The sequence below is a fragment of the Dermochelys coriacea genome, chromosome 17 (genome assembly GCF_009764565.3).
Source record: "Dermochelys coriacea isolate rDerCor1 chromosome 17, rDerCor1.pri.v4, whole genome shotgun sequence".
Classification (NCBI taxonomy): Eukaryota; Metazoa; Chordata; order Testudines; family Dermochelyidae; genus Dermochelys; species Dermochelys coriacea.
Window position 1 is genome coordinate 10,160,740 of NC_050084.1, and position 21,443 is coordinate 10,182,182.

The 21,443-nt window shown below is 43.8% G+C and overlaps 1 protein-coding gene and 1 long non-coding RNA gene across 8 annotated transcripts in view; one reads left to right on the forward strand and one right to left on the reverse strand.

The window, feature by feature from the left end:
- Positions 1 to 10,021, forward strand: part of SGSM2 (small G protein signaling modulator 2) — a 145,119-nt gene extending 135,098 nt beyond the window's left edge. For 5 of the 7 annotated variants that reach the window (XM_038375593.2, XM_038375596.2, XM_038375594.2 and 2 more), the window contains 3 exons: positions 3,819 to 3,915; positions 6,204 to 6,371; positions 7,478 to 10,021. In XM_038375593.2, coding sequence (XP_038231521.2) covers positions 3,819 to 3,915; positions 6,204 to 6,371; positions 7,478 to 7,566 — 354 coding nt within the window. In that variant the 3' untranslated portion in view covers positions 7,567 to 10,021. The remainder of the gene's footprint in view (positions 1 to 3,818; positions 3,916 to 6,203; positions 6,372 to 7,477) is intronic. The other 2 variants (XM_038375595.2, XM_043499373.1) reach the window with 1 other exon arrangement.
- Positions 10,022 to 10,682: 661 nt separating this feature from the next.
- On the reverse strand, positions 10,683 to 14,236 carry LOC122456976. Its single transcript, XR_006276202.1, has 2 exons — positions 12,178 to 14,236; positions 10,683 to 11,960 (listed from the first exon to the last, which is right to left on the reverse strand). It is a non-coding gene; the product is annotated as an uncharacterized LOC122456976 (long non-coding RNA).
- Between the last annotated feature and the right edge of the window lie 7,207 nt (positions 14,237 to 21,443).

A 21,443-nucleotide genomic window follows, 5' to 3' on the forward strand; every position in this document is an offset into this window, starting at 1 on the left:
AACATTACAGTGCAAGGCAGGGAAGGTGGGGCAGGGGTGGGGGAAAAGCAGTCAAGTGCAGTGATAATCCTGTCTAGGCCACTGCTTCGTTGTGTGTATCTTGAGCAAGGCACGTGTGTGAGAGAGAGAGGGGGACACACACACACACACACACACTATTTTAGCTGGGTTGTTTGTTAGAAGATCACAACTCTGGGGAAAACCAAACAACCTCCATTCGCTGCACATGATCTCCTTTTTCCCCAGGGTAAATAGGTTACAAATAATAAGTACAAAACATTATGGTTTTATCAGATACAGTGAATCACATTTACTTTATAACCATTAATTAGACACAGGTTGTGATATAACTATAGTAGAGGAACATAGTCACATTTTTATATTAAGGTTACATTTGTAAGTAGTTGACAAAGGTGTAATGTAAATGTAACCATTTAGAATATAACACACATTAATGTGTATCCCAGCTATTAAACATCAGCAGAAGGCAACCTGTTGGATTTTAAAAATTTAACTTCTTATAAACTATATTAAGGGTCTCTCTATAATCATTGGTCTAGATTTTGTGTGACCACATAAAAAGGCTTTCCAGTCATTTTTTTCAAATAATTGAAGATAAAATTTTTAAAATCAACTGACAATTTTTGCACTAGGAAGAAATTGTCATGTCTTATTGAGCATCTGATTTGATAGGAAACTTAGGGACCTGATCCTGTAACTGCATTCACACAGGTAGGTCCCTCTGCCTCTTCTGAGCCCCATCAGCTGCCTAAAAGTGGAAAGATCTTTTTTTACTCTTCTCTGTGTTCATTTTAAAATGAACAAAGGAAAGATTTTTCACGCAAGGAGGGTGACAGGTACTGATCTTAACCAATTAAGATCGAAACTCTTCCAATGCTACAAATACGTCTACACACAGATATTTCGATACGATATTTGATCTTTATAAAATTAGTTAATCTGAGTACTTGCAATTAAATTGGTTCATTAAAATTTGATCCTTTTAAGATGCTCAGTGAGGTTTTTTTGTCTCAAAGATTTGATGTGCTGTATTCATACATGTCACAGTAGTTGAATCCTTGCTTTAAATATAAAAACTCAGCTCAATCTTAATGTAGACTTTGAGATTAAAATAATTAGGTTATTCATATAATGTGAAAACATTAACAAGAAGCTGTTTTACTTAATACATGTTTGTTTGTTTCCAAATTGGAGGCCACAATCCTTTAAAGGCTCCTGCATGTTGTACTTATTCCCATGACCATAAACAGTAAATAAGCGATATACTGATAGGGGCTTCTTCCTCACAGGAAGTTAATTTACGGCACCACTAGATGTCTCTGTTTATCATTCATCTGGTGGTACTTGGGGAGTAAACTAGCTCAGTGGTTCTCAAGCAGAGGTCTTCTGGGGGTACATCAACTCATCTAGATGTTTGCCTGCTTTTACAACAGGCTATACAAAAAGCACTAGCAAAGTCAGTAAAAACTAAAATTTCATACAGACAATGACTTGTACTTGCATTTCAATGTATAGTCTATAGAGCAGTATAAACTGTATTTTTTGCCAATTATGTGGTAAAAATGAGAGAGCCATTTTTCAGTGATAGCGTGCTGTGCCACTTGGGTATTTTTATGCCTGATTTTGTAAGCAAGTTGTTTTTAAGTGAAGTGAAACTTGGGAGTACGCAAGACAAATCAGACTCCTGAAAGGGGTCCAGTCGTCTGGAAAGGTTAAGAAACAATGCTGATACAAACAAACGTTTACATTTGGCTTATTGTGCTGAATGAGCAAATACACTAGAACAAATCCTGGGCAGTGGAGTTTGTTGAAATTGTATTTCCGTGTCTGGCTGTCCAATACTGTGGGTCTACGGCAGATTTTAAAGGGCAATAAAAATATCAAACTGGATTGAAGAAGGAAGATGGCTGGGAGGGCTGACACATTCTGTACCTGAAAGGTGTGGCCACAATTTTGCTGCTAAACAGCAACTTACTTCAGAACCAGGGCGGATGTCACAGTGAAAGAGGCGCTTACTCATGAGCCTGTCAGTTGGCCTCCAGAAGAAATCTTAACTTTGGTTCGCTTCCACATTTTATTTTTGAGATGTTCACCTGACACCTGGTGAGAGGTCGTTTCATTTTATGGCTCTTCCATGCTGCAGCATGGGAGCAGGGAGTTAGACTCTGAATTTTAAGTAGCCATTACTCCATATAACAAAATGGAGCAGATTATAAAAATCTAGTCCTGCAAACCTTAAGTGAGTAATTCTGTGGAAATCAGTGGGACCACTCAGGTGTGAATAACTGGACACATATTAGCTTATTTGAATTTTTAGACCACAATGCAGGCTGGTAGATCTCTGTTATGTGTATTACTGGACCCTACCATCTTAGGCGCTGCACAAATGTATAACAAACGAATGGTCTCTGCACCAAAGAGCTTCCATGGCAAGTGACTGACACATTTGGGTTTCAGAGTAGCAGCCGTGTTAGTCTGTATTCGCAAAAAGAAAAGGAGTACTTGTGGCACCTTAGAGACTAACAAATTTATTAGAGCATAAGCTTTCGTGAGCTACAGCTCAATCCGATGAAGTGAGCTGTAGCTCACGAAAGCTTATGCTCTAATAAATTTGTTAGTCTCTAAGGTGCCACAAGTACTCCTTTTCTTTTTACGTTTGGGTTTGTTGTTTTTATAAATGTAGGAGCACAAAAACCAGCCCCTGAAATAGCTGGGATTATCCCCTGCCGGTAAGCAGTCACTCCCAATCTGTTTTCCCCTCCCAGGACCCCCACGTTTAGAACATCAACCAGTTTTGGGACCCCTCTGGGGAGTTGTGGCCCCCAGACCTGTGCTTTACAGTACTGCAATAACTAACCATTGCTTTGACCTACCGGAGCGAGAAATTTTCAAAAGGTGCAACTGGGACTTTAACAGCCCTATCCCCTGGGGACCTTAAAGAGCTTTACAAATATCAACCTGCCTGCTACTCCCTGGCGAGGAAAGTTAGGGTAATCCTCATTGTACATGGAGAGATTGAGGCACAGAGAACTTAAATTACATGTTCAAAGACACGCAGTGGCAAAGTAAGCAATAAAAGCCTGGAGTCCTGACTTCTTCCCCCTGCTGTATCAGTCTCACCCTTACTTGAGGATAAGTAAGTATAGGGGAGAAGATGAGGGGGTAGAGTGATCAGACACCCCACATTCAGCAATATTAATCAGGCTATGCCAGCTGGACGCTTTGTCCCCGTGTTTCTGAAGTGCTGTCCAACTTCCAGGACTGCCACCTGTTTGCAGGTGGGAACTCAGCTAAGCATCCGTAGCTGGGGTATGTCACCATTACTGTCAGCTTCAGTGAAACGCGGCCAGTTTCTGAGGATCTGGCCCCAGAGGTTTATACAAACTTCCTACCCCATTTTTCTGTATACGTGTAAGCTAAGTTTTTGTTCCTCTTCCAGCACAACCGCTCCAAAACAAAGGGCTGGATTCTCTAGTCTGCTATGGCCACCTTGAGGCAGCTGTATTCTGGTTGAGGGTGACCAGTGGAGAATTCCCCTGCTGTAGGGGAACTCTCAGCTGTCATAAAGCTGGTGGAGGTAACCTCCTCCACCAGCTGTCTTCCTCTCCCACCTCTGGTGTATGGGCACGTCAGGGGAGGGAGACAGAGTGGAGAGTCACTGGCGTACAGTCACATGTGGACATTACAGCAGCTACTCTAACCGCATGGTCAGGCACAGAGAATCTCCTCGAAGCGTTTGATATTGGCATTGTCGGAGGTAGGATACTGAAGTTGAATGGTTTTGTTTTGTTTTCCAGATTTTAGACTCTGAGCTCTTTGAATTGATGCACCAAAATGGAGACTACACCCACTTTTACTTCTGCTATCGTTGGTTCCTGCTTGATTTTAAAAGAGGTAATAACACTGACTTTAGTGTCGTGTAATGCAGGGAGCAGCTGTGGGGTTTGGTTTTAGGGATGGTAAATAGAGGCCACCATGGTCATGCCAAGGACCCTACATACAATTCTCAATTTACCTTCTAACAAATCAGCACAGCAATAGCTCTGAAGACAGTATAAGGCGCCTAGCGCAACCCAGTCTTGGTCGGGGCCTGTAGGTGCTATCATATTACACGTAATCCTCTATCCCAAACACCAAGATGTCCTCTCCCTCCATTAAATAGAAGTGTATCATAACCAATCGCTACAAACCAAGAGACACTGCTTGCTGTAGAACAAGTCAATAGTTCATTTAAACACACATGCACTAGCTTTCCCCAGATCAGAGGCTTAAAGAAACATTACCAGTCAACTCTGAAAAGTACAGATGTTCACATGCTTTAAGTGCGGGTCTTGCAGACGAGAGAGATGGAAGAAGAGAAAAAACAAGAGCCTGTCTGGGGGTTCTCTTTCGCTGGAGCAGTTGTCAGATGGGGGGTTGGGAAGAGGATTCGGAAGGGACCCCCAAATCCTCTTCCCACTCCTCCAAAGAGATCCACAGCCAAACGCACACTGTAGACCAGTGATACTCAGACTGAGGCTCGTGAGGTGCAAGTGGCTCTTTAATGTGTCTCCTGTGGCTCTTTACAGCACATGATATAAAACATTGTGTGATTTCATTAAATTATTAACCAATCGGGATGCTTTTACTATCTTATTAACGAATCTTAGTTGATAAAAATAGTAATACTTGGCCTGTCATTTTGCTGTGAGCATAATATATATAAAAACTAAGTCTTTCCCACTCACACTGTTTAAGTGTGAACCTATAGCACTACAGTAAATGAAACAATGAATTTGCATGACTTTTGGGTAACGTTGATCGCTAATTTGGCTCCTGAACCACTGAGTCTTACTGCTGCAGACGCTACACTGTCACTGACAGTGAAAATGGGCCCAGGTGTTTTGGGAGTTTTGAAAGGTTAGAGCCAGACTCTGCTCACAGGCACACCAGTGGAAATCTGAAGTAACTCCACTGCTGTCTGTGGATTTGCTCCAGTTTCCACCAGCACCCGATAGCCCTTACTGGTCTGTTTCTGTGTCTGATTCGTGCCTCGCTGCCTGTACCCACAACATTGACAAACAGCAGCTACAGTCAGCCCGGCAAAATACAGAAACTGCCCTGAGACCTTTATGGCTTGTTCTTTGCTGTAACAATTACCATGCACCCTTTTTAAAGCCACCATCTCAGCAGCGCAGACAGTGCTTTCAAACCCTCAAGGAAGCGAGGTTGTTAATAACTAGTGAAGATTTAGGATTAGAAGCCCCAGGCAAAATTGGGGCCCTACATGTTGTCCACAAACAAAGTAAGAGCTGATCCCTGGTGCAAGGAATTTAGGGCAAGATTTTTAAAAGGTATGTAAGCCCGTAGTGGGATTTTCAAAAGCTCCTAGATGCCTCAAGCCCATTGAAATGGATGGGAATTGGGCACCTAAATACTTTTGAAAATCCAACTAGGCCTCAAAATACCCTCACCTCACACCCTAGCATCTAAATAGACAAGACAGAGGAAGGGGAAACTGGAGACTGATTCCAGCTCTGCCCCTGGCCTGCATGGAGACAAGTCACTCCACCGCTCTGCCTCACAGGTCCAGTCCAACAGAGCACACTGACTCACTCCTTTGTGTCTTGCTTGCTTGGAAAGTTCTCCAGGCCATTGGGATTATACAGCTAGTGGCAAACTCATGTCTGTTGTTACCTGCCTGCACTGTGATCTGTATTTACTTTGTCTTGTGAAATTGTCTTCATAATCTGTGGAAAAATCTCATTTACTCCCATAATTCCCCTCGCTGCTGGTTATCTTTTGCTTTTCACTCAGGACACACAATGGAACTAGTCAGTTTCTAGTCTCCAGGGATCAGCCCAGTGCTGTTTAAATCCCCGGTATTGTAAGGGAACGTTTCATTCCCACCTCTCAAAAGGAAGATCTTTTGTTTTATTTTTCAATCCGGAAATTTTTTGTATTCATAGGAAGTTTTGTATAAACAAAAACTCTGAACCGAAGTAAGCTTATTCGTTGACAGCTCACTGAGTCTATATAACCATTAAGGAGCAGGTTTTGCCACCATGACTCGTGTGCGTGTCAGAATCTGACTTCTAGTACCATTTGACCTCTGCCAACGGCTCTAGAAAACATGTCCTTTGAGAAACAGAACTGGTCAGCTTGAATAATCAGATGCTCTTGTAATGTTTATTCCCATTCAGAATTGTTGTACGAGGATGTATTTACAGTGTGGGAAGTTATTTGGGCAGCAAAGCACATCTCTTCAGAACATTTTGTCCTTTTCATTGCCTTAGCACTAGTGGAGGTCTATCGAGAGATTATCCGTGATAACAACATGGACTTCACTGATATCATAAAGTTTTTTAATGGTAAGAGATGGGGGTTTGGGGGAAAAAAAAACATTGATAAAAAGCAGCTGAATTGTGTTAGTCTCCTCTCCTTACCTCCTCCCCATTACTGTCTGGTGGGTTTTTTAGAGCAGGGTGTGGGCAATAGGCCAAGATTTTCTAGTGATTCTGGGTACCATGATGTTTGGGTCTGAACACGTTAATGGGCCTGTTTTCCAGAAGGGGGGGCATTCTGCACTTTTCAGAAGCTAGGACTCTTTTAAGAAGGTGGCTCAAAGTGGCACCCAAAAAACAGAGGAACCCAAACTCACTCCTCGCCACAGTGTTTATGAGCAGATAACCTCGCTGGTGGCCGTAGATCAGGGGTTCTCAACTGTTTTCTTTCTGAGGCCCCTCCTACATGATATAAAAACTCCACGGCCCCACTGTGCCCCAGTAACTGCTTTTCTACATATGAAAGCCAGGGTTAGCATTACAGGGTAGCAATTACCCAGGGCCCATTGCCACAGGGGGCCCTGCAAAGCTAAGTTGGTCAGGCTTTGGCCTCAGGATTCAAGGCCCGGCGCTTCAGCTTTTTGCCATGGGCCCCAGCGAGTCTAACATGGATCCTGCTCGGCAGGGCCCCAGGCTCCTGGTTGAGAACCGCTGCCGTAGATTGTGAGCTATGTGGGTAATGAAAGAAAAGGGGTTTTCAGGGCTCAGGAGCAGCCTGTTCTCAAATGAGTTTTTACCTTTTTTGTTGGAAAAAGTTCCCCGGGCGGCTATAAAACTTCTGTCCAGGGTGCAGCGTGAGGACATTTTAAAATAGATGGACGTATGAGACTTCCATCCTGGAGCCATTAAGACTGAGGAACGGGTGTGAAAGTCAGCTGTATGGTTTAAGATTACCAGCATGCTAGCCTATTGCTCCTCCGATCCCTGTGGCTGTAGGGATTGTTAACACTGGGGGGCAGGATCTCTGGACCATTAGCCCCAAAGGATTAATCCTGGACTTTTTATGACACAGTTAAATGTGCAAATCAACAGTCATGCAATACTTTTGATTGCTGCACATATGTGTCTCACTGGCTTGCGGGAGCCTGAACTCCTGAGGCAGGCAGTTACAAATCTGTTTGTCTGTCTTGTAGAAATGGCAGAGCGTCACAATGCCCAGGAAATCCTGAAGATTGCAAGGGACCTCGTCTACAAAGTGCAAATGCTGATTGAAAATAAGTGAATGTGGACCGAGAGAAAAACGGGCTTAGCACTGACTGTGGGACGAAGCATTTCTTGCACTGTAACTTCAGATGATGTTTTAATTGCATCTTCCATGTAATGTAGTAAATAGTCCAGAGATTTGTAATAGACTTTTAAAACAAACAAAAATTTTCCACCCCGGGATGAGGTTTGTGTTTGATAGTCCTTGTTATGCTCAGTTTGTAGTGCGAGGCAAACCTTTTTTTTTTTTTTTTTTGCATTCTACCCTCTCCTAGTCTCTAGATATTGTCTAGCTACATGTCTGAGCTACAGAAGGAATTTTGGAGTCATATTTTGACCTATCAGACCCTTAACACACGAGGGATATTTTGTGCTTGACCAAACCTCCCTGGGAATGCAGACTTAAGGCTGCCAATTCAACGTCCATTGAAGTCTGAGCACTGGAACAGGATCTTAGACAAGCAAGTGCTGTGGAGTTCACCTAGGATATGTGAAAGGATGTCCCAGCTCCTACAAGTGTTTTTGGCCGTATGATGATTATCCATCCTATTATCTAGATCCATTTATGACCAAGTAATCAGATTAGAAATCACACTGTGGAAGAGAATAAAAACACCCTGTCTCCGAGAAGCCAAGCCAACTTACTCAGAAAACTCCTGGTCAAATATCTTCACTAGGCCAAAACATGGATCTACAGTGACTCCTAGCAGTATATCATTAACCGCAGCCTATCTCCAGGGACCTTCTGAGAGTCAGGTATTTTTGGGCCAACCATCTGTTTCAGCCCTTACTAGAAGAGGAAAGCTAGGATTAAAATCTGAGGGGGCAACTTGTAAATTGTTGCCTCTAGAGATACAAGATGCTAAATCGTTATGTCCAGATTGTTGCAATTTTAAGTCTTTAAAAAAAAAAATTTAATGATAGCATTTGCTAACATTTCAGTGACATTGAGAAGACATGAAGACCAATTTTCTGTGCCCCCAGCCCCACTTCAGCAAAGCCCCTGAGCATGTGCTTCAAGTTAAACTTGTGATTAAATCCATTCCTACTTCGCTGACCACTACACATTTGCTTAGTGTGGTGCTGAATCTGGGCCAGAAAGATTATAGTCTCTTTAGGGTAGGAGCTGGCTTTTTGTTCTGTTTGGACAGTGCCTAGCACAATAGGGTTCTGGGCTGGGGACCTAAGGTGCCACCACAATATAAATAATTGTAATAAAAAGAGAATCCAGCTATCAGGGATACATTTCTGCTACCCTTCCCTACAGTAAGTAGTCAGTACCTTACTCTGCAAGTATTCCAAGGTGGCAGAATCTGGCCCTATATAGTTTACACTTTCAGGTTAGTCAGATCTTGAAATCTGGCTTAGTGCATAGGAAATTAAGCCCCTTCTCGTGTGGTTGGCTCTCCCACTCCTGCGTGGAGGGGGGCGAGCACAGGGATCTGCAACTGGAAAAGTGTAGAACCTCACACACACACATGCCCTGCAATTTGCACACCTGACTTCTCAGAGAGACTTATTAGAACTTCATGACCTCTGAAAAATAGAATCCAGGACATCATTAATTCCCATGTAGGTATCAGCATTTGCTGCACTAAAAAAGTGTATTTTGTTGTGCTACCTTTTAGTGCATTTGCTGTCTCTGGAATGTTTCGCACGTATTACTGAGGTTCTATAGCATTAATTTCTGTATCAGACTGAAAGTTTATAGTAGTGGCACAATACTTACACCTCCTCTGCAGGGATAAGGAGTTGCGACAATTTAAACCAGCCGAGGATCTGTCCTTGGGCTTTAGTTTGTCAAAAGTGTAGTGTCAGCGTGTTTATATCTCTACAGGGTCACCACGTAGACTATAGTACATACCTAGATCCAGGACATACTGTGAGAGTCTTCAAACTGATCAGTTAGATTGAAAGTTTAATGATATAGCAGAAAGAGAATTACCACTGTGCCCACAAGAGATACGATCGGATCCTAATGAAGTTACCCGTTGATTTCAAAGAGGCACATGGACACTTTCTTAAAAAAATCCAGAAGCGCAAATCCCACTGACTGGCGATGGGCCTTGTGCTCCTAAATCATTTACGCACTTTTGAAAATTCCATCCTTTGCCAATGTGCCTCACTATTAAAGATGGCCAAATCTCTTCCAAGGGAGCTATTAAAATTAAATTTAGTCTTGAACCAAAGCCCTGGATCCAAATGCCCTTAACGGTCGTGGCTCAGTTGATGATATCTTGAATTACCTTTTGAGAGTAGAATTTTCAAAAGGACTGACCCGCTGGGCCTGACTTTGCATCCATTGGCATCATTGGTGAAACTCCCCATTGGGCTTAGTGAAAGCAGAGTTAGGCCAACGCTAAGCACTTCTGGAAAGCGCACCCATACCATATGGGTCTATCTTAGATTATCATTAACGGATTTCGCCTAGGAAGGGAATAAATCAGTGTTGTATGTTTGAAAATACAAAAACACCACTCTACACAAATTTCAGCAGTAGACCTAACAGGACCAGAGTTAAAAAAAAAACCAAAACACTAAATATTAAAGTGTTGTCTTCACTGTATAGTATTAGAACAGTGACTGTTTACCCATTGTTTCACTTGCATCTTTTACACAGGATAAATCGGTAAACTGATGCATTTCTGAAACAGATTATAATCCACAAGTGGCCCACTGTGAAATTTGAGGGACATTACTCTCAGTTACAGTCTGTGCAAAGGTACAGATTGAATTATGCCAAAGAATCAGTACAGGACACTCATTTCTCTTATTTTTTTACAAATCAAGAAAAATAAATTTCAGGTATATAAAGACACAACAAACTTTTGTATCCTTAATATTATGAGACTATACAGTATCTCCACCTTGTTCTACAATAAAATAGGTAGAGACTTTTATTCTCAGATTTATTTTTTTTTTGAAACAATAGTAAAAGATGTTTACATATAGACTTGAAGATGTATAAACCTGTAATACTTCATGAAGTTAGGGGGAAGTCGCTTTTAAATTTGATCCACTTTCTGTAAACCTTTGACTTTGATGAATGAGGATTTGTCATTCATGCCTTACTTGATCAAGCTGCCCCGAAAACAGTGTGTTCAAAACTTTCTTGTTCAGTCAAAAAAAAAAAAATTCAGAATATTATTGCAACAAGGTCCTGGCTACACAAGTCTGTCTGTCAATCTGATCTGTGCCATTTGTATAGTTTCTTGGTCCCTTAAGAGGGCTGTCTAGCATTTCAGATACACCCAAATATCATGCAGTCAGTTACCACTATCAACTTTCATGTGACCTGAACTAAGAAGAGAAATGAGAAGTTTTAAGGCAACATGTTCCTTTGTGATTTCACAAAATGCGGCAGAGGAAATCTCGGTGTACTTTGAAATGCCTCTCAGTCTTCATGCATTCCAGGATGGGTTTGCTCCCTACCCTCCCTTCTAGCCGATACATAAAGATCTCCCTCTCCTTGCTTCTTTTCCATGGGATTGTGCAGTCTGACATTTAAACCATCCTGACTTTCTCCAGGGCTTTATTCTCTCTGCAGAATGATGCATCAGCTGTTCAGCAAGAATCCATTCTACACAGGTGGAGGGGCGGTTGTGCAAAACTATGTATTCTACATAGCAGCACATGGGCAAGAAAGCCGGCTACTGGTCCTTTGAAATTCCCAAAATGCAGTTTGAAGGGCGGTGCAGCCCCAGCACCGCAGTGATGATGTATTAAGGGGTCAAAGTGACAGGTATTTAAAGCGCTCCTGCTAGCCAGTAGAACTGCTTAGTCAGTTCATGTAGCTGGGTTTTGTTGAATTTGTAGAACAGGGAATGAGGAAAAGACAGTGTTTAAAATAAAGAAACCAAACCAAAAAGGTTTGAATTAAAATGCTGTCAAAGTGGTCAACAGTCCCTTTCTAAGGCCAGTCCTTCCCTTGCGTAGTCTCGCGGATTTTAGTGGGATTACTCCAGTGAGTAAAAGCAGCAGGATTTGGCCCTAAAATGTGTTAAGACTATGCAATGTGTAGACGTATCGGTGGTTATTGGAGCAATGAGTTAAAAAGGCCAGAAAGTCTCTCTCTCTCTAAACAGTAGGCTGCCTTGGGAAGATACCAGTGGATCTATGAAAGAAAGAAAAATTGAGTGCAACCAACTTAATGACTGTTTCTTTGAATTCCTAGGATGCATGGTAGCATCGCTGTCAGATCTTTCCCAAGCTAGCAGGCTTCATCCAGGAGCAGTTCATTAGATCTAGCTAGCCATTTGTTCTGTGCTGGTAGCCAAAGACCTTAAAAGCTGCACCTTGCATTTTTCAGGACAAAGAAGGGTCAAAAATTGCAGACAATTCAGGTGTATGCAAAAGGGCCAAAGTTAGATGGGCAGAGGGAGACTGTTAAAGGGGAAGGAGCCCTTTTTAGACCTGTTTCAGAGTAGCAGCCGTGTTAGTCTGTATTCGCAAAAAGAAAAGGAGTACCCGTGGCACCTTAGAGACTAACAAATTTATTAGAGCATAAGCTTTCGTGAGCTACAGCTCACTTCAATGCATCCGATGAAGTGAGCTGTAGCTCACGAAAGCTTATGCTCTAATAAATTTGTTAGTCTCTAAGGTGCCACAAGTACTCCTTTTCTTTTTAGACCTATAACTTAGTGCCAAAATAAAAGGTATTTGGAGGGGGAGGAGAACAGTTATCATCCAATAATTTGGGAACACTCAAGATTAAATTAAAACAACAAAAACATTCTGTTGCAGGCGTGCTAAGCCACCGAAAACCACTATTATTTATCGCTTGGTGTCAAATTGTATTGTAGACCAATGTATGGTTGCTGGAAGGGCTTAACAAATGCTTTGCAGTTTGTGTATCTGTTTGTTCATTTGAAAGGTGAAAACAAATCTCATTAAAAATCCTGCCAGGAGAAAAATCTCTCCAAGAAACCCAGCCTGAGGAATTTATGTTAAAAAAAAAATCTGCACTCTTTTTTGGTTTGGAATCTACTATACAACTCTTTACTATGTTAAAAAAAAAATCTCTGCAAACTTTGTTGTATCTGTTCTGCATAATTGTATTATGTCTATTGTGCATTGCCTTATTTATTTGTGTCAGGAGCAGACTGTTTTCCCTTTATTGCTCAAAATTATTTATCTTTAAATGTAACATATGAATAAATACATATTGTCAAGGCTTTTTGTGAACTTTGGTCCCATTTAATGCAGGGGGGAATCTCAAAAGCTGAACAGAGAACGCTGACCTTATACTTATGTCTGAATAGCAAGTGATATGTAATTAAGTTTCCATGCATAATCTGCATGGACTATTGTACTATGCAGCCCTTTTCAAAGTAAGTAGGTCACCACCAAATAGATTTTTGAAGGTTCCCTGAATAACTTCAAACATAATACAGTGTATGCATTCATTATATACAACCACACACACACACTGCACCAGACTGTGCTGCAGTTAAGTAACTGGGATTTTCCCTTGCACTGTAATGGGAGCGGTGTTTAGGCTGAAGGATTTTCCTTTTGAAAATTTCATCCTACAACTTGAGGGCCTGATCTCACCCAACATTAATTCAGCAAAGCTAATGAGCTTCCATGATGGCTCCTTTCCCTCTCTAATTGTTCCCTTTACTCTCTTTCCAGCGGACCCACCAACTTCTCTTCCCGGCTTGCTGTTTCCGATATACTTTAAGCAGTTTGGGTTTTGTTTTATTCTGTCTATTTTTTCCTCACATTCCCATCTTACATTTTAACAACCAATTTATGTTTCTTTCTTTGTTCAGGCTGCCTTTTCATTTTTTAAGGATAGTTTGGTCATGCTTTCTAATTAAAAGTAGTTTATAAAGGGGGTTAGAGATGGTTAATAAATAGCTAATCAATTGTTAAGAGTCCAATAGCTGAATAGGCTGCTTATAACCATCTACAACGACTCCTACTGAAGTGCTTTAAGCATCAAAACGCATACCTCCAATGTCCGGTCCATCTATTGATCATTTGTCCACCCTTACAAAAATGGAACCTTAATATAAAAAGTGTGACCAATAACTTTGGTGCAAATAACCTTTCACCCATTTAATCCCACTTCTTTTCTCATCTTGCCTTCCCCTTTAGGGGAATGCACGCTTTCCAACATAAATAGCTGCTTCACACTCATTTGGGACTAGCGGCTCTTTCTGATTAGCTCCCTCTTTTATCCAAAGTCTGCCTTTTGAAGACTTTCGAGCGCCACAGCTAGTTTTTGGTATGATCTCAAACAGCGAGCTTACGCTGTCATCACTGGCTCACCCGTAGCATTACTTCTAAGAGCTTCTCATCTCATCTACAATTAGCTGTTGCAAGAAGCAACAATTTAAAGGTGTTGAGAAATTCTCTCTCTAAATGGTGTTCTAAGTTGGTAAAATGCCACATTAGAAGCGAGTAGGTGAAGTCACCTGATATTATTATTAGAATTTTTTTGCACCTTTCATCTTATTCAAACACTGCACGCACTATCATTCTTCTGATAAGGCAGGTAATGTAACTATTATATTTGTATCCATATTGATCGAACCACGTGCTCCTCTCCATTGAGAGACATTCTTGCATTAGATACTACTGACTCTGTAGGTATAGCATGACCCCCCTAATCTGCCCTTTCCTGTATCGTGTATAGCCAAGTGTTACAGTACCCATTGATTTGTCGGAAATGCCTATTGTGTCAAGGTTTCAGAGTAGCAGCCGTGTTAGTCTGTATTCGCAAAAAGAAAAGGAGTACTTGTGGCACCTTAGAGACTAACAAATTTATTAGAGCATAAGCTTTCGTGAGCTACAGCTCACTTCATCGGATGCATAAATTTGTTAGTCTCTAAGGTGCCACAAGTACTCCTTTTCTTATTGTGTCAAGGTCCTTCTTCCACTATCAAGTCCTCTAGCTCATCTCCACTTGCTTTTTAGCTCCTCCGTGTGAGAGAGAGACTTTTATAGGTTTTATTTTTCGGCCAGGTATCTTATTTTCACACCACACGCCTTCATTCGGTACCCTTTCTCTGGAATGTACCTCTGCAATCCTAACCTAGGTAGCTCCAGCAGGGGTGTGATTTTTGTCCTATCCTTTATTCCCGGATACAGAGTTATCTATATAGCTACTGGCATGCCAGGCAGGTGTTGTCTTTATCTGAGCTGGATACTCCCTGGACGCTGCTGTTTCCCCACCACCATGTTGTTAGTTTAAACAATCTGGTGCAAAACCAGATCAACTTCTTGTTGGCACAGTCTGGTTCTCCTTGGTTAAGATGGTGCCCGTGTCTTCCCCACAAGGTTCCCCAGTGCCTAATTATATTTAAAACTCTCATCTTCTCAGTCACACATTTGGGAGCCTAATTCCCTTAACCTCCGGCCTGACACTGAAATTCCCCTGGACATGGAACCAGCTGACAGCAAGCTAGTGAAGGGGGAAGGCTGGTTTTAGCCAATCTAAACTAAGGATTCAAGACTCCTCTCTCTGTCTCAGAGCTACCAATATGGGCTTCTCCCTGACACTAATTGCATTCAGAGATCCAGCAGCTTTGCACGGGAGAGGCAAGTCACTCAGCAGTTCATGGTCACACCTCACACCCCGCACACCAGCCCTTGCCCCTCTCTCTGTCTCAGTATGTAGTGTGTTTTCTAAATAGCGCCTCTGCTACCTGGGTTTGTCCATACGAAAGTACCACACAGAGGACTTTTAAAGCCCCAGAGTGAGGATGTAACTGGAGCTTCCATTACATTATTGCTCCATCAGGCAGTCTTGCATCCCAGGACGCACCACAAGGGGCTGCCCTCAAACCAGAGACGAGGAGACATTTTTCAATCAGTAAAGTTATTCACTGATTTTTTTTACATGAGAAATCCTAAGTAAAACCAGGAACTTTAACTCCTCTCCTTGTCCCCCTCCCCCCGGAAAAAAAATCAGCAAGAGGATTAGATTCATGGCCAGAAGGGACCATGATGATAATCTAATCTGACCGGCCGTATAACACAAGCCATAGAATTTTAGCCCAGTCACTTGGGTTTAACTGAAGCATAACTTGTGTTGGGCTAAAGAAACACAACAAATCTGTGTGTGGGGGAGGGAGTGGATCTAGGTGTTTTGCTAGAAAGCTGAGGATTATGATTTTGGGATCTTTACAGCAAAGAACATTCTTTCCTGTAATTCTTTCCCGCTCAGACTTTGCTCTTATACAGTATAAGGCCCTTCAACCACCAGGTATCAAACCACCTATTCTAAGATACTATTTTTCAAACTTACCTACCCAGCCAATTACACAAAGGACATTCGATATAACTATACTAGTCACAATAGCCTTTATTACTGACATTTTTCACATTTTGATCAGCTGGGCTAAAAATCCGCAAGGCAGTATTAAAGTAGATACGCACAATATGTACCACAACATGCCATCGCTCACGTACGAAGTTGTGCTCCAAAAAAATGTTTCTAGAGAAGTAAACCAAGACATTCGTGATATGAACTGTAGGACGCAGTAGTGTAAAAGTGTCCATCCATAATACTTCTGGAGTGCCCACGGTTTAGCAATCCTGCTTTCACCACGGGGGGAGGGGGGGAAATAAAATAAATCAGTTTTTCTATGCATGCTTAGCCTTAAGACTCTCCAATGCTCTGCCAAGCATTATGTTAAGCCACTAGACACTGAGAAGTGCAATATTAGGATTTATTTGTCCTACAAGGGACAAACTTTTTTTTTTTTTTTGCATAGTAATATCATGGAGACCGATACAAAGCTGATTCCAAATAAGAGATTTTTTCCCGTAATCCATTCCTAGAAGCATTTTTGCCTGCCCCCAAGGACTGCACTAGTAAGATACCGCATTGTCTACCATGCAATGCCAGCACTTAACTCCCTGTGGGGGTGAACGTGGGAGACATATAGCATATCTTACACTAGGAGGACAGCAGACATATTTTCAGACACACATTCACACTACGCTTTGCAGTCTCCCACCCATATATGATCCTTATGCAGAAAACAACTGGTCACGACTAAACTAGTGAATACAACTTCAACCCGTCACAAAAGCCATCCGGCTTTAAGATCTGACACCAGCCACCAAACTAGTGGGGCTTTAAAGTCAATTTTTAATGTGTTCCTATGTATAAAACAAAAGGTTTTAAACAAAAGAAGCGAACACTCATGCCGTGCATTCCAGAGAGGAAGCCTGCAGGAGTACAGCCTATGTTTTGAGCTGGGAATGGATTAGGCCATATTTAATTCGACGAGCAGTGTCATATATTCAGAGAGCATTGGCAGACGAGGGACAGCCCTTTCTCATGCCAGTGGGAACGAATACTGGATGACTTGCTTATTAAATAGCATCTAATTAACCAAATCCACTTCAAACTAACAAGGCGCGCTGAAAATAGAGTAACAACGTTGCAGCAGAAAGGCCTTTGTTAGAGGCTTAGAAATCAAATGAGGCGTAATTAACGGCATCTCAGAAGGATGTAGGCTGGGCATGGAGACAGGATCCAGAGGTCTGGCCAGTGGAGGTGCTGATACCGTGAGATGATGATAAAATACAAGGGTAAGTGTGGAATTGCACCCCTAACTGAACAATCTGTGAAAAGCAGGGGAAGCACCTCAGGGCTAGCACGAAAAACAATCCCCTCCTGCACAATAGATAGAGAGTCTTGACCAAAAAGCCCAGGATCTTCCTCCTCCCCCCAACTCCCGATTAATACCTGAATCCGGCCCCCTCACTCGCTAACAAACAGCTCAGGACCAAAACCCCAGACCCAAACGTTCTCCCAAACTTTGAGGAAGTTTAGAGGCAGATCTGGACACTGAGCCCATCAGAGGGGAAAGGGGCAGCTTTGCTGTACTGCAAATGCATGGCAAAATAAGTTCATACTCTGTATAGCTATAGGGCCAGGCTGGAGATGGACCCCAAACCACACCATTCAAACCCAGATTCCAAACAACCCGAAGCATAGAGGTGTTTGGGCCTCAAGCTTGAATAGACCTAGGCTAGCTCTGAGCCCAGTCACACATACCCGCGCCCCCAAGCTAGCGGTGTTAAAAGGGGACACAGATATTCTCTGGATTTAGTTAAAATCCCAGACTGCCTTTATGGCAAGAACAAAAGCAAGGAGTCGGCAAGCAGCCAGTGCCGCCCTCCTCCAAACAAACTCCGTATAGTCCTTAGCATGGGAGGCGCCAAACAGACTTGGGACTTAATTCAGTAGAGGAGGGCCTGATTCTGCTCTCACACTGGTATAGAAATCAAGAGCAACTCCTTCTAAACTACCACAGGATTACTCTGGGCCAAGAGAGATCAGAGCCAAACTTCCCCAACCTGCTTGTCTCCTAGGGTATGCGGATGCCAGAATACATCAGGAACCATGCTTGGGAAACCGACGTGTGCGGTATTAGGTTAAAACAGTGAAGAGAGTTTCATGGTGGGGTTTTTCACTCTTCTAAAGAACATTTGGCTCAATATTGTCAGCTCACGGTCACACGCTGGTGCTTTGGTTCAGTTTTGCATGCCGGGGTCAGATAGCAGATCTGAACTTGAAACAGTGCTTTGTCCAAGACCCCTCTTCTCCCATCCAGGCTGAGAACTGAAGTTCTCGAAGCAGCCGCTTTCTAGTGGTAATATTTGCTTCCCCCTCCCCGGCCACGTGGGTCTGAAGACCCCGCTCTCCAACTGGCCTTTGCGTTGCTACGCATTGCTAAGCACTATACGCACACACACACACACAACAACTAGCAGGCCAGCTACCACGTGCTTCGACAATGATCCAATGGGGACAAAATATCCCTTTTTTTTTTTTTTAAATCCCCCATAATAAAGGCTGGGATTTTTTGAAGAGCTCAGGGGAATTAGATGCCTCTGCCCCATTGTAATTCAATGGGACAGAGGTGCCCAATTCCCTTCAGCTCTTTTAAGAAGCCCAGCCCTGCCCCCTCAGATACTCTGCTCTGTTTATACAGGAAGATGGGGAAAAAGCCAGCCTCTAAATGAGGAACTTGTACAATTAGGGTGAGAAGTGGATGGGGGAAGGCGAGACTAGATCACCTACCATGGAGTCCAGATGCTACCCCTGTGGCATCCAGATCATCCAGATGATACCCCTAGGATCTGGGAGTCTGGGCACTGCTTTCCCTGTGAACCCTCATGCTTCCTGGCGCCTCCACACCATGCATCCCTCTGTACCATGCTCATCCTGCAAGATTTCCCTCTCATTCCCTTGAGCCAGGGCTTGAAAAACACACCCACCACCCACGAGCCCGAGGACCAGGCCACTTGTTAGATCAAAATACATTAGGGCCCTGAGCCATGGACCCTCCCAAGCCAGGCCTTGTCCAATTCCAAGCCACATCCCTTCTACTAACTACCCCCTGGCTGGACTCTGAGCTGCTGAATAATGCTGACACCCCCCTAACACATCCACCTTAGCAATGAGGCCCCCCACCCGCAAAGGGCACACAGGTTGGGACCCCAGCAAACGGAGACAGTCATCCGTTTCTCTTCCTTCGAGATATTCAGATAATTGGAACGAACAATACATACTGTTCAAGGGCCTACAACGAATGCAGATGCTTCCGCTGCTCTGACCAGGGAAGGATTTTTAGCAGCATCTAGGCAAACACTGACCCCCAGCTGGAGGGCTTGGATTTTCAAAGGTGCCTAAGGGATTTATTCAATGGGATTTGGGTGCTTAAATCGCTTAGACCACCTTGGATGAACAAACTAGCCCCACCCCACAGCTGAAATTCACACAGGTCAGACTAAAAGGCAACAATGAGCGAACAACTGAAACTGCCGGCATGCTTTTAGTGTTGACTCTGAACATTCACATAAAGCAGAAAACTTCGCTAAAGGCTCCAGGAGCCCAGGGAGAGCTGGCACAGAGCTAGCTGGATGGTCAAACCAGGCTGCCTTTTTGTGGGCGGCGCTGGGGGTAAGAATGCTCCTGCAACGAATTACACCCATGATTTTTGCACTTTCAGTTTGTCTCTGCTTTTGACAACTCGTTCAGCACAGGAAACTGTGGGCACAGTTCACTGAGGGTGTAAGATCACACATGCAAAAGGAGAGAGACACACAGGGCTGAACATCACGCAGCATCTGAAATGTACATCCTCCAGGGTCGACCTTTTAAGGCTGGACTTTGTACCAAAGATACCTAATCAATATGTCGTTTGCCGTTGTTTTCACTACAAAAGTCTAATCATGTTGAACACAACTCCAAAGTCAAATTCACATAGCGCTGACTGGAACTTCGTGCCAGCTCCCACAAGTCTCACAGATGCGTGGTGAGAAATCATAGGCTTAGCTCCGTAGGGAACCTGCCTAATAAGACAGCGCTGGCTGAAATAGTTTTCTTCTCTTCATTAGAGAGTTCACAGTTGGATGCACCAACATGTGACTAGTGAATGTTAAGGAGGGTGGTGGGGGACGAAGACTCTCTAGGAGATCTTACTGTCTCACCACAGCAGAAGATGCTGTGAGGTTATTTTCCATATACACGAGTCACGATTTATGCACCAAGAGGAGGGTCCCATAGGTAGGGTGTGCGGCTTGGCAGGGAATTTTCTTCTCACGTCTAGGGCCAAGTATTATTCCAGTTAGAGATGGAGGAAACTGAAGCCCGGCGAAGGGAAGTGACTTGCCCAAGGTCATTCAGCAGGTCAGTCAGTTCCTGGCTCCCAGCCATACCCACAGCGGGGCAATCTCAACAGCTGACTCCAACGGGAGTTCTAAATTCTAGAGTGAAGTTAAGCTCTGAGCTCGGTACTGTCCCACTTTTTCCTCCCCTAACTTCTCCTTGTTCATTCAAAGCCTAGTTGAAGCGCTACCCTACGATAACCGGGGTGGCTATTCTGTAGCCCAGGGGTGGGCAAACTACAACCCGCGGGCCAAATCCGGCCCACAAGCCATTTTAAGCAAGCCTGTAAGCTGCACCATGCAGCTCGGCCCCGCTCCAGCCGGGGCACTGGATCAGGGGGCTGTACCATGGGGTTCCCAGAAGCCGCAGCATAGCCCCGCTCCAGCTCCTACGCACTCCATTGGGAGCTGCAGGAGTGCTGCCTGTGGATTGGGCAGTGTGTAGAGCCGCCTGACCGCGCTTCCGCACAGGAGCCGGAGAAGGGGCATGTCACTGCTTCCGGGAGCTGCTTGAGGTACGCGCCACTCGGAGCCTGCACCCCCTGAGCCTCTCCCCACACCCCAACCCCAGCCGTGATCCCCCTCCCGCTCTCCAAACCCCTTGATCACAGCCCAGAGCACTCTCCTGCACCCCAAAACTCTCATCCCCAGCCCCACCCTAGAGCCCGCACGCCCAGCCGGAAACTGAACCCCCCTCCCGTACCCCAACCCCAATTTTGTGAGCATTCATGGCCTGCCATACAATTTCTATTCCCCGTTGTGGCTCTTGGGCGAAAAAGTTTGCCCGCCCCTGCTGTAGCCTTTGATTGGTAATGATTTTCTCAGTGGTGCAAGTTGTCACTTGACAACCTTGGAGACCAACATTCTCAGCCTAGTCACAGAACAGAGAGCAGAAGCACAAGCCGTGCAAATCACTCCTGACCATGAAGGGGAGTAAAGTCTCCATGCTGGGCCCCTCAGCTGAGGCTGCCAACAAATATTGCCAGTTCCGGTGAATTTTGCGATGCCAACACCTGTCAGCCAGCCACTGGAGCGAGCCCCATCTCACGCGGGTCATCAAACGGTCCGCAAACACGCTTGCACACATGGCTGTCTCACGGTGGGTATTTTATGTCCTGTACACTCTATGACAATACCCAGAGTCAGCCACTTTTCTGGGCGTGGCTAGATCAGAGGGTATTAGTTTAAGTTATTCTGTCTGCGGTCCTGCTGATTGGTGACTGGGATTTTTCTCCCTCTCTCAACTACATGACTCAG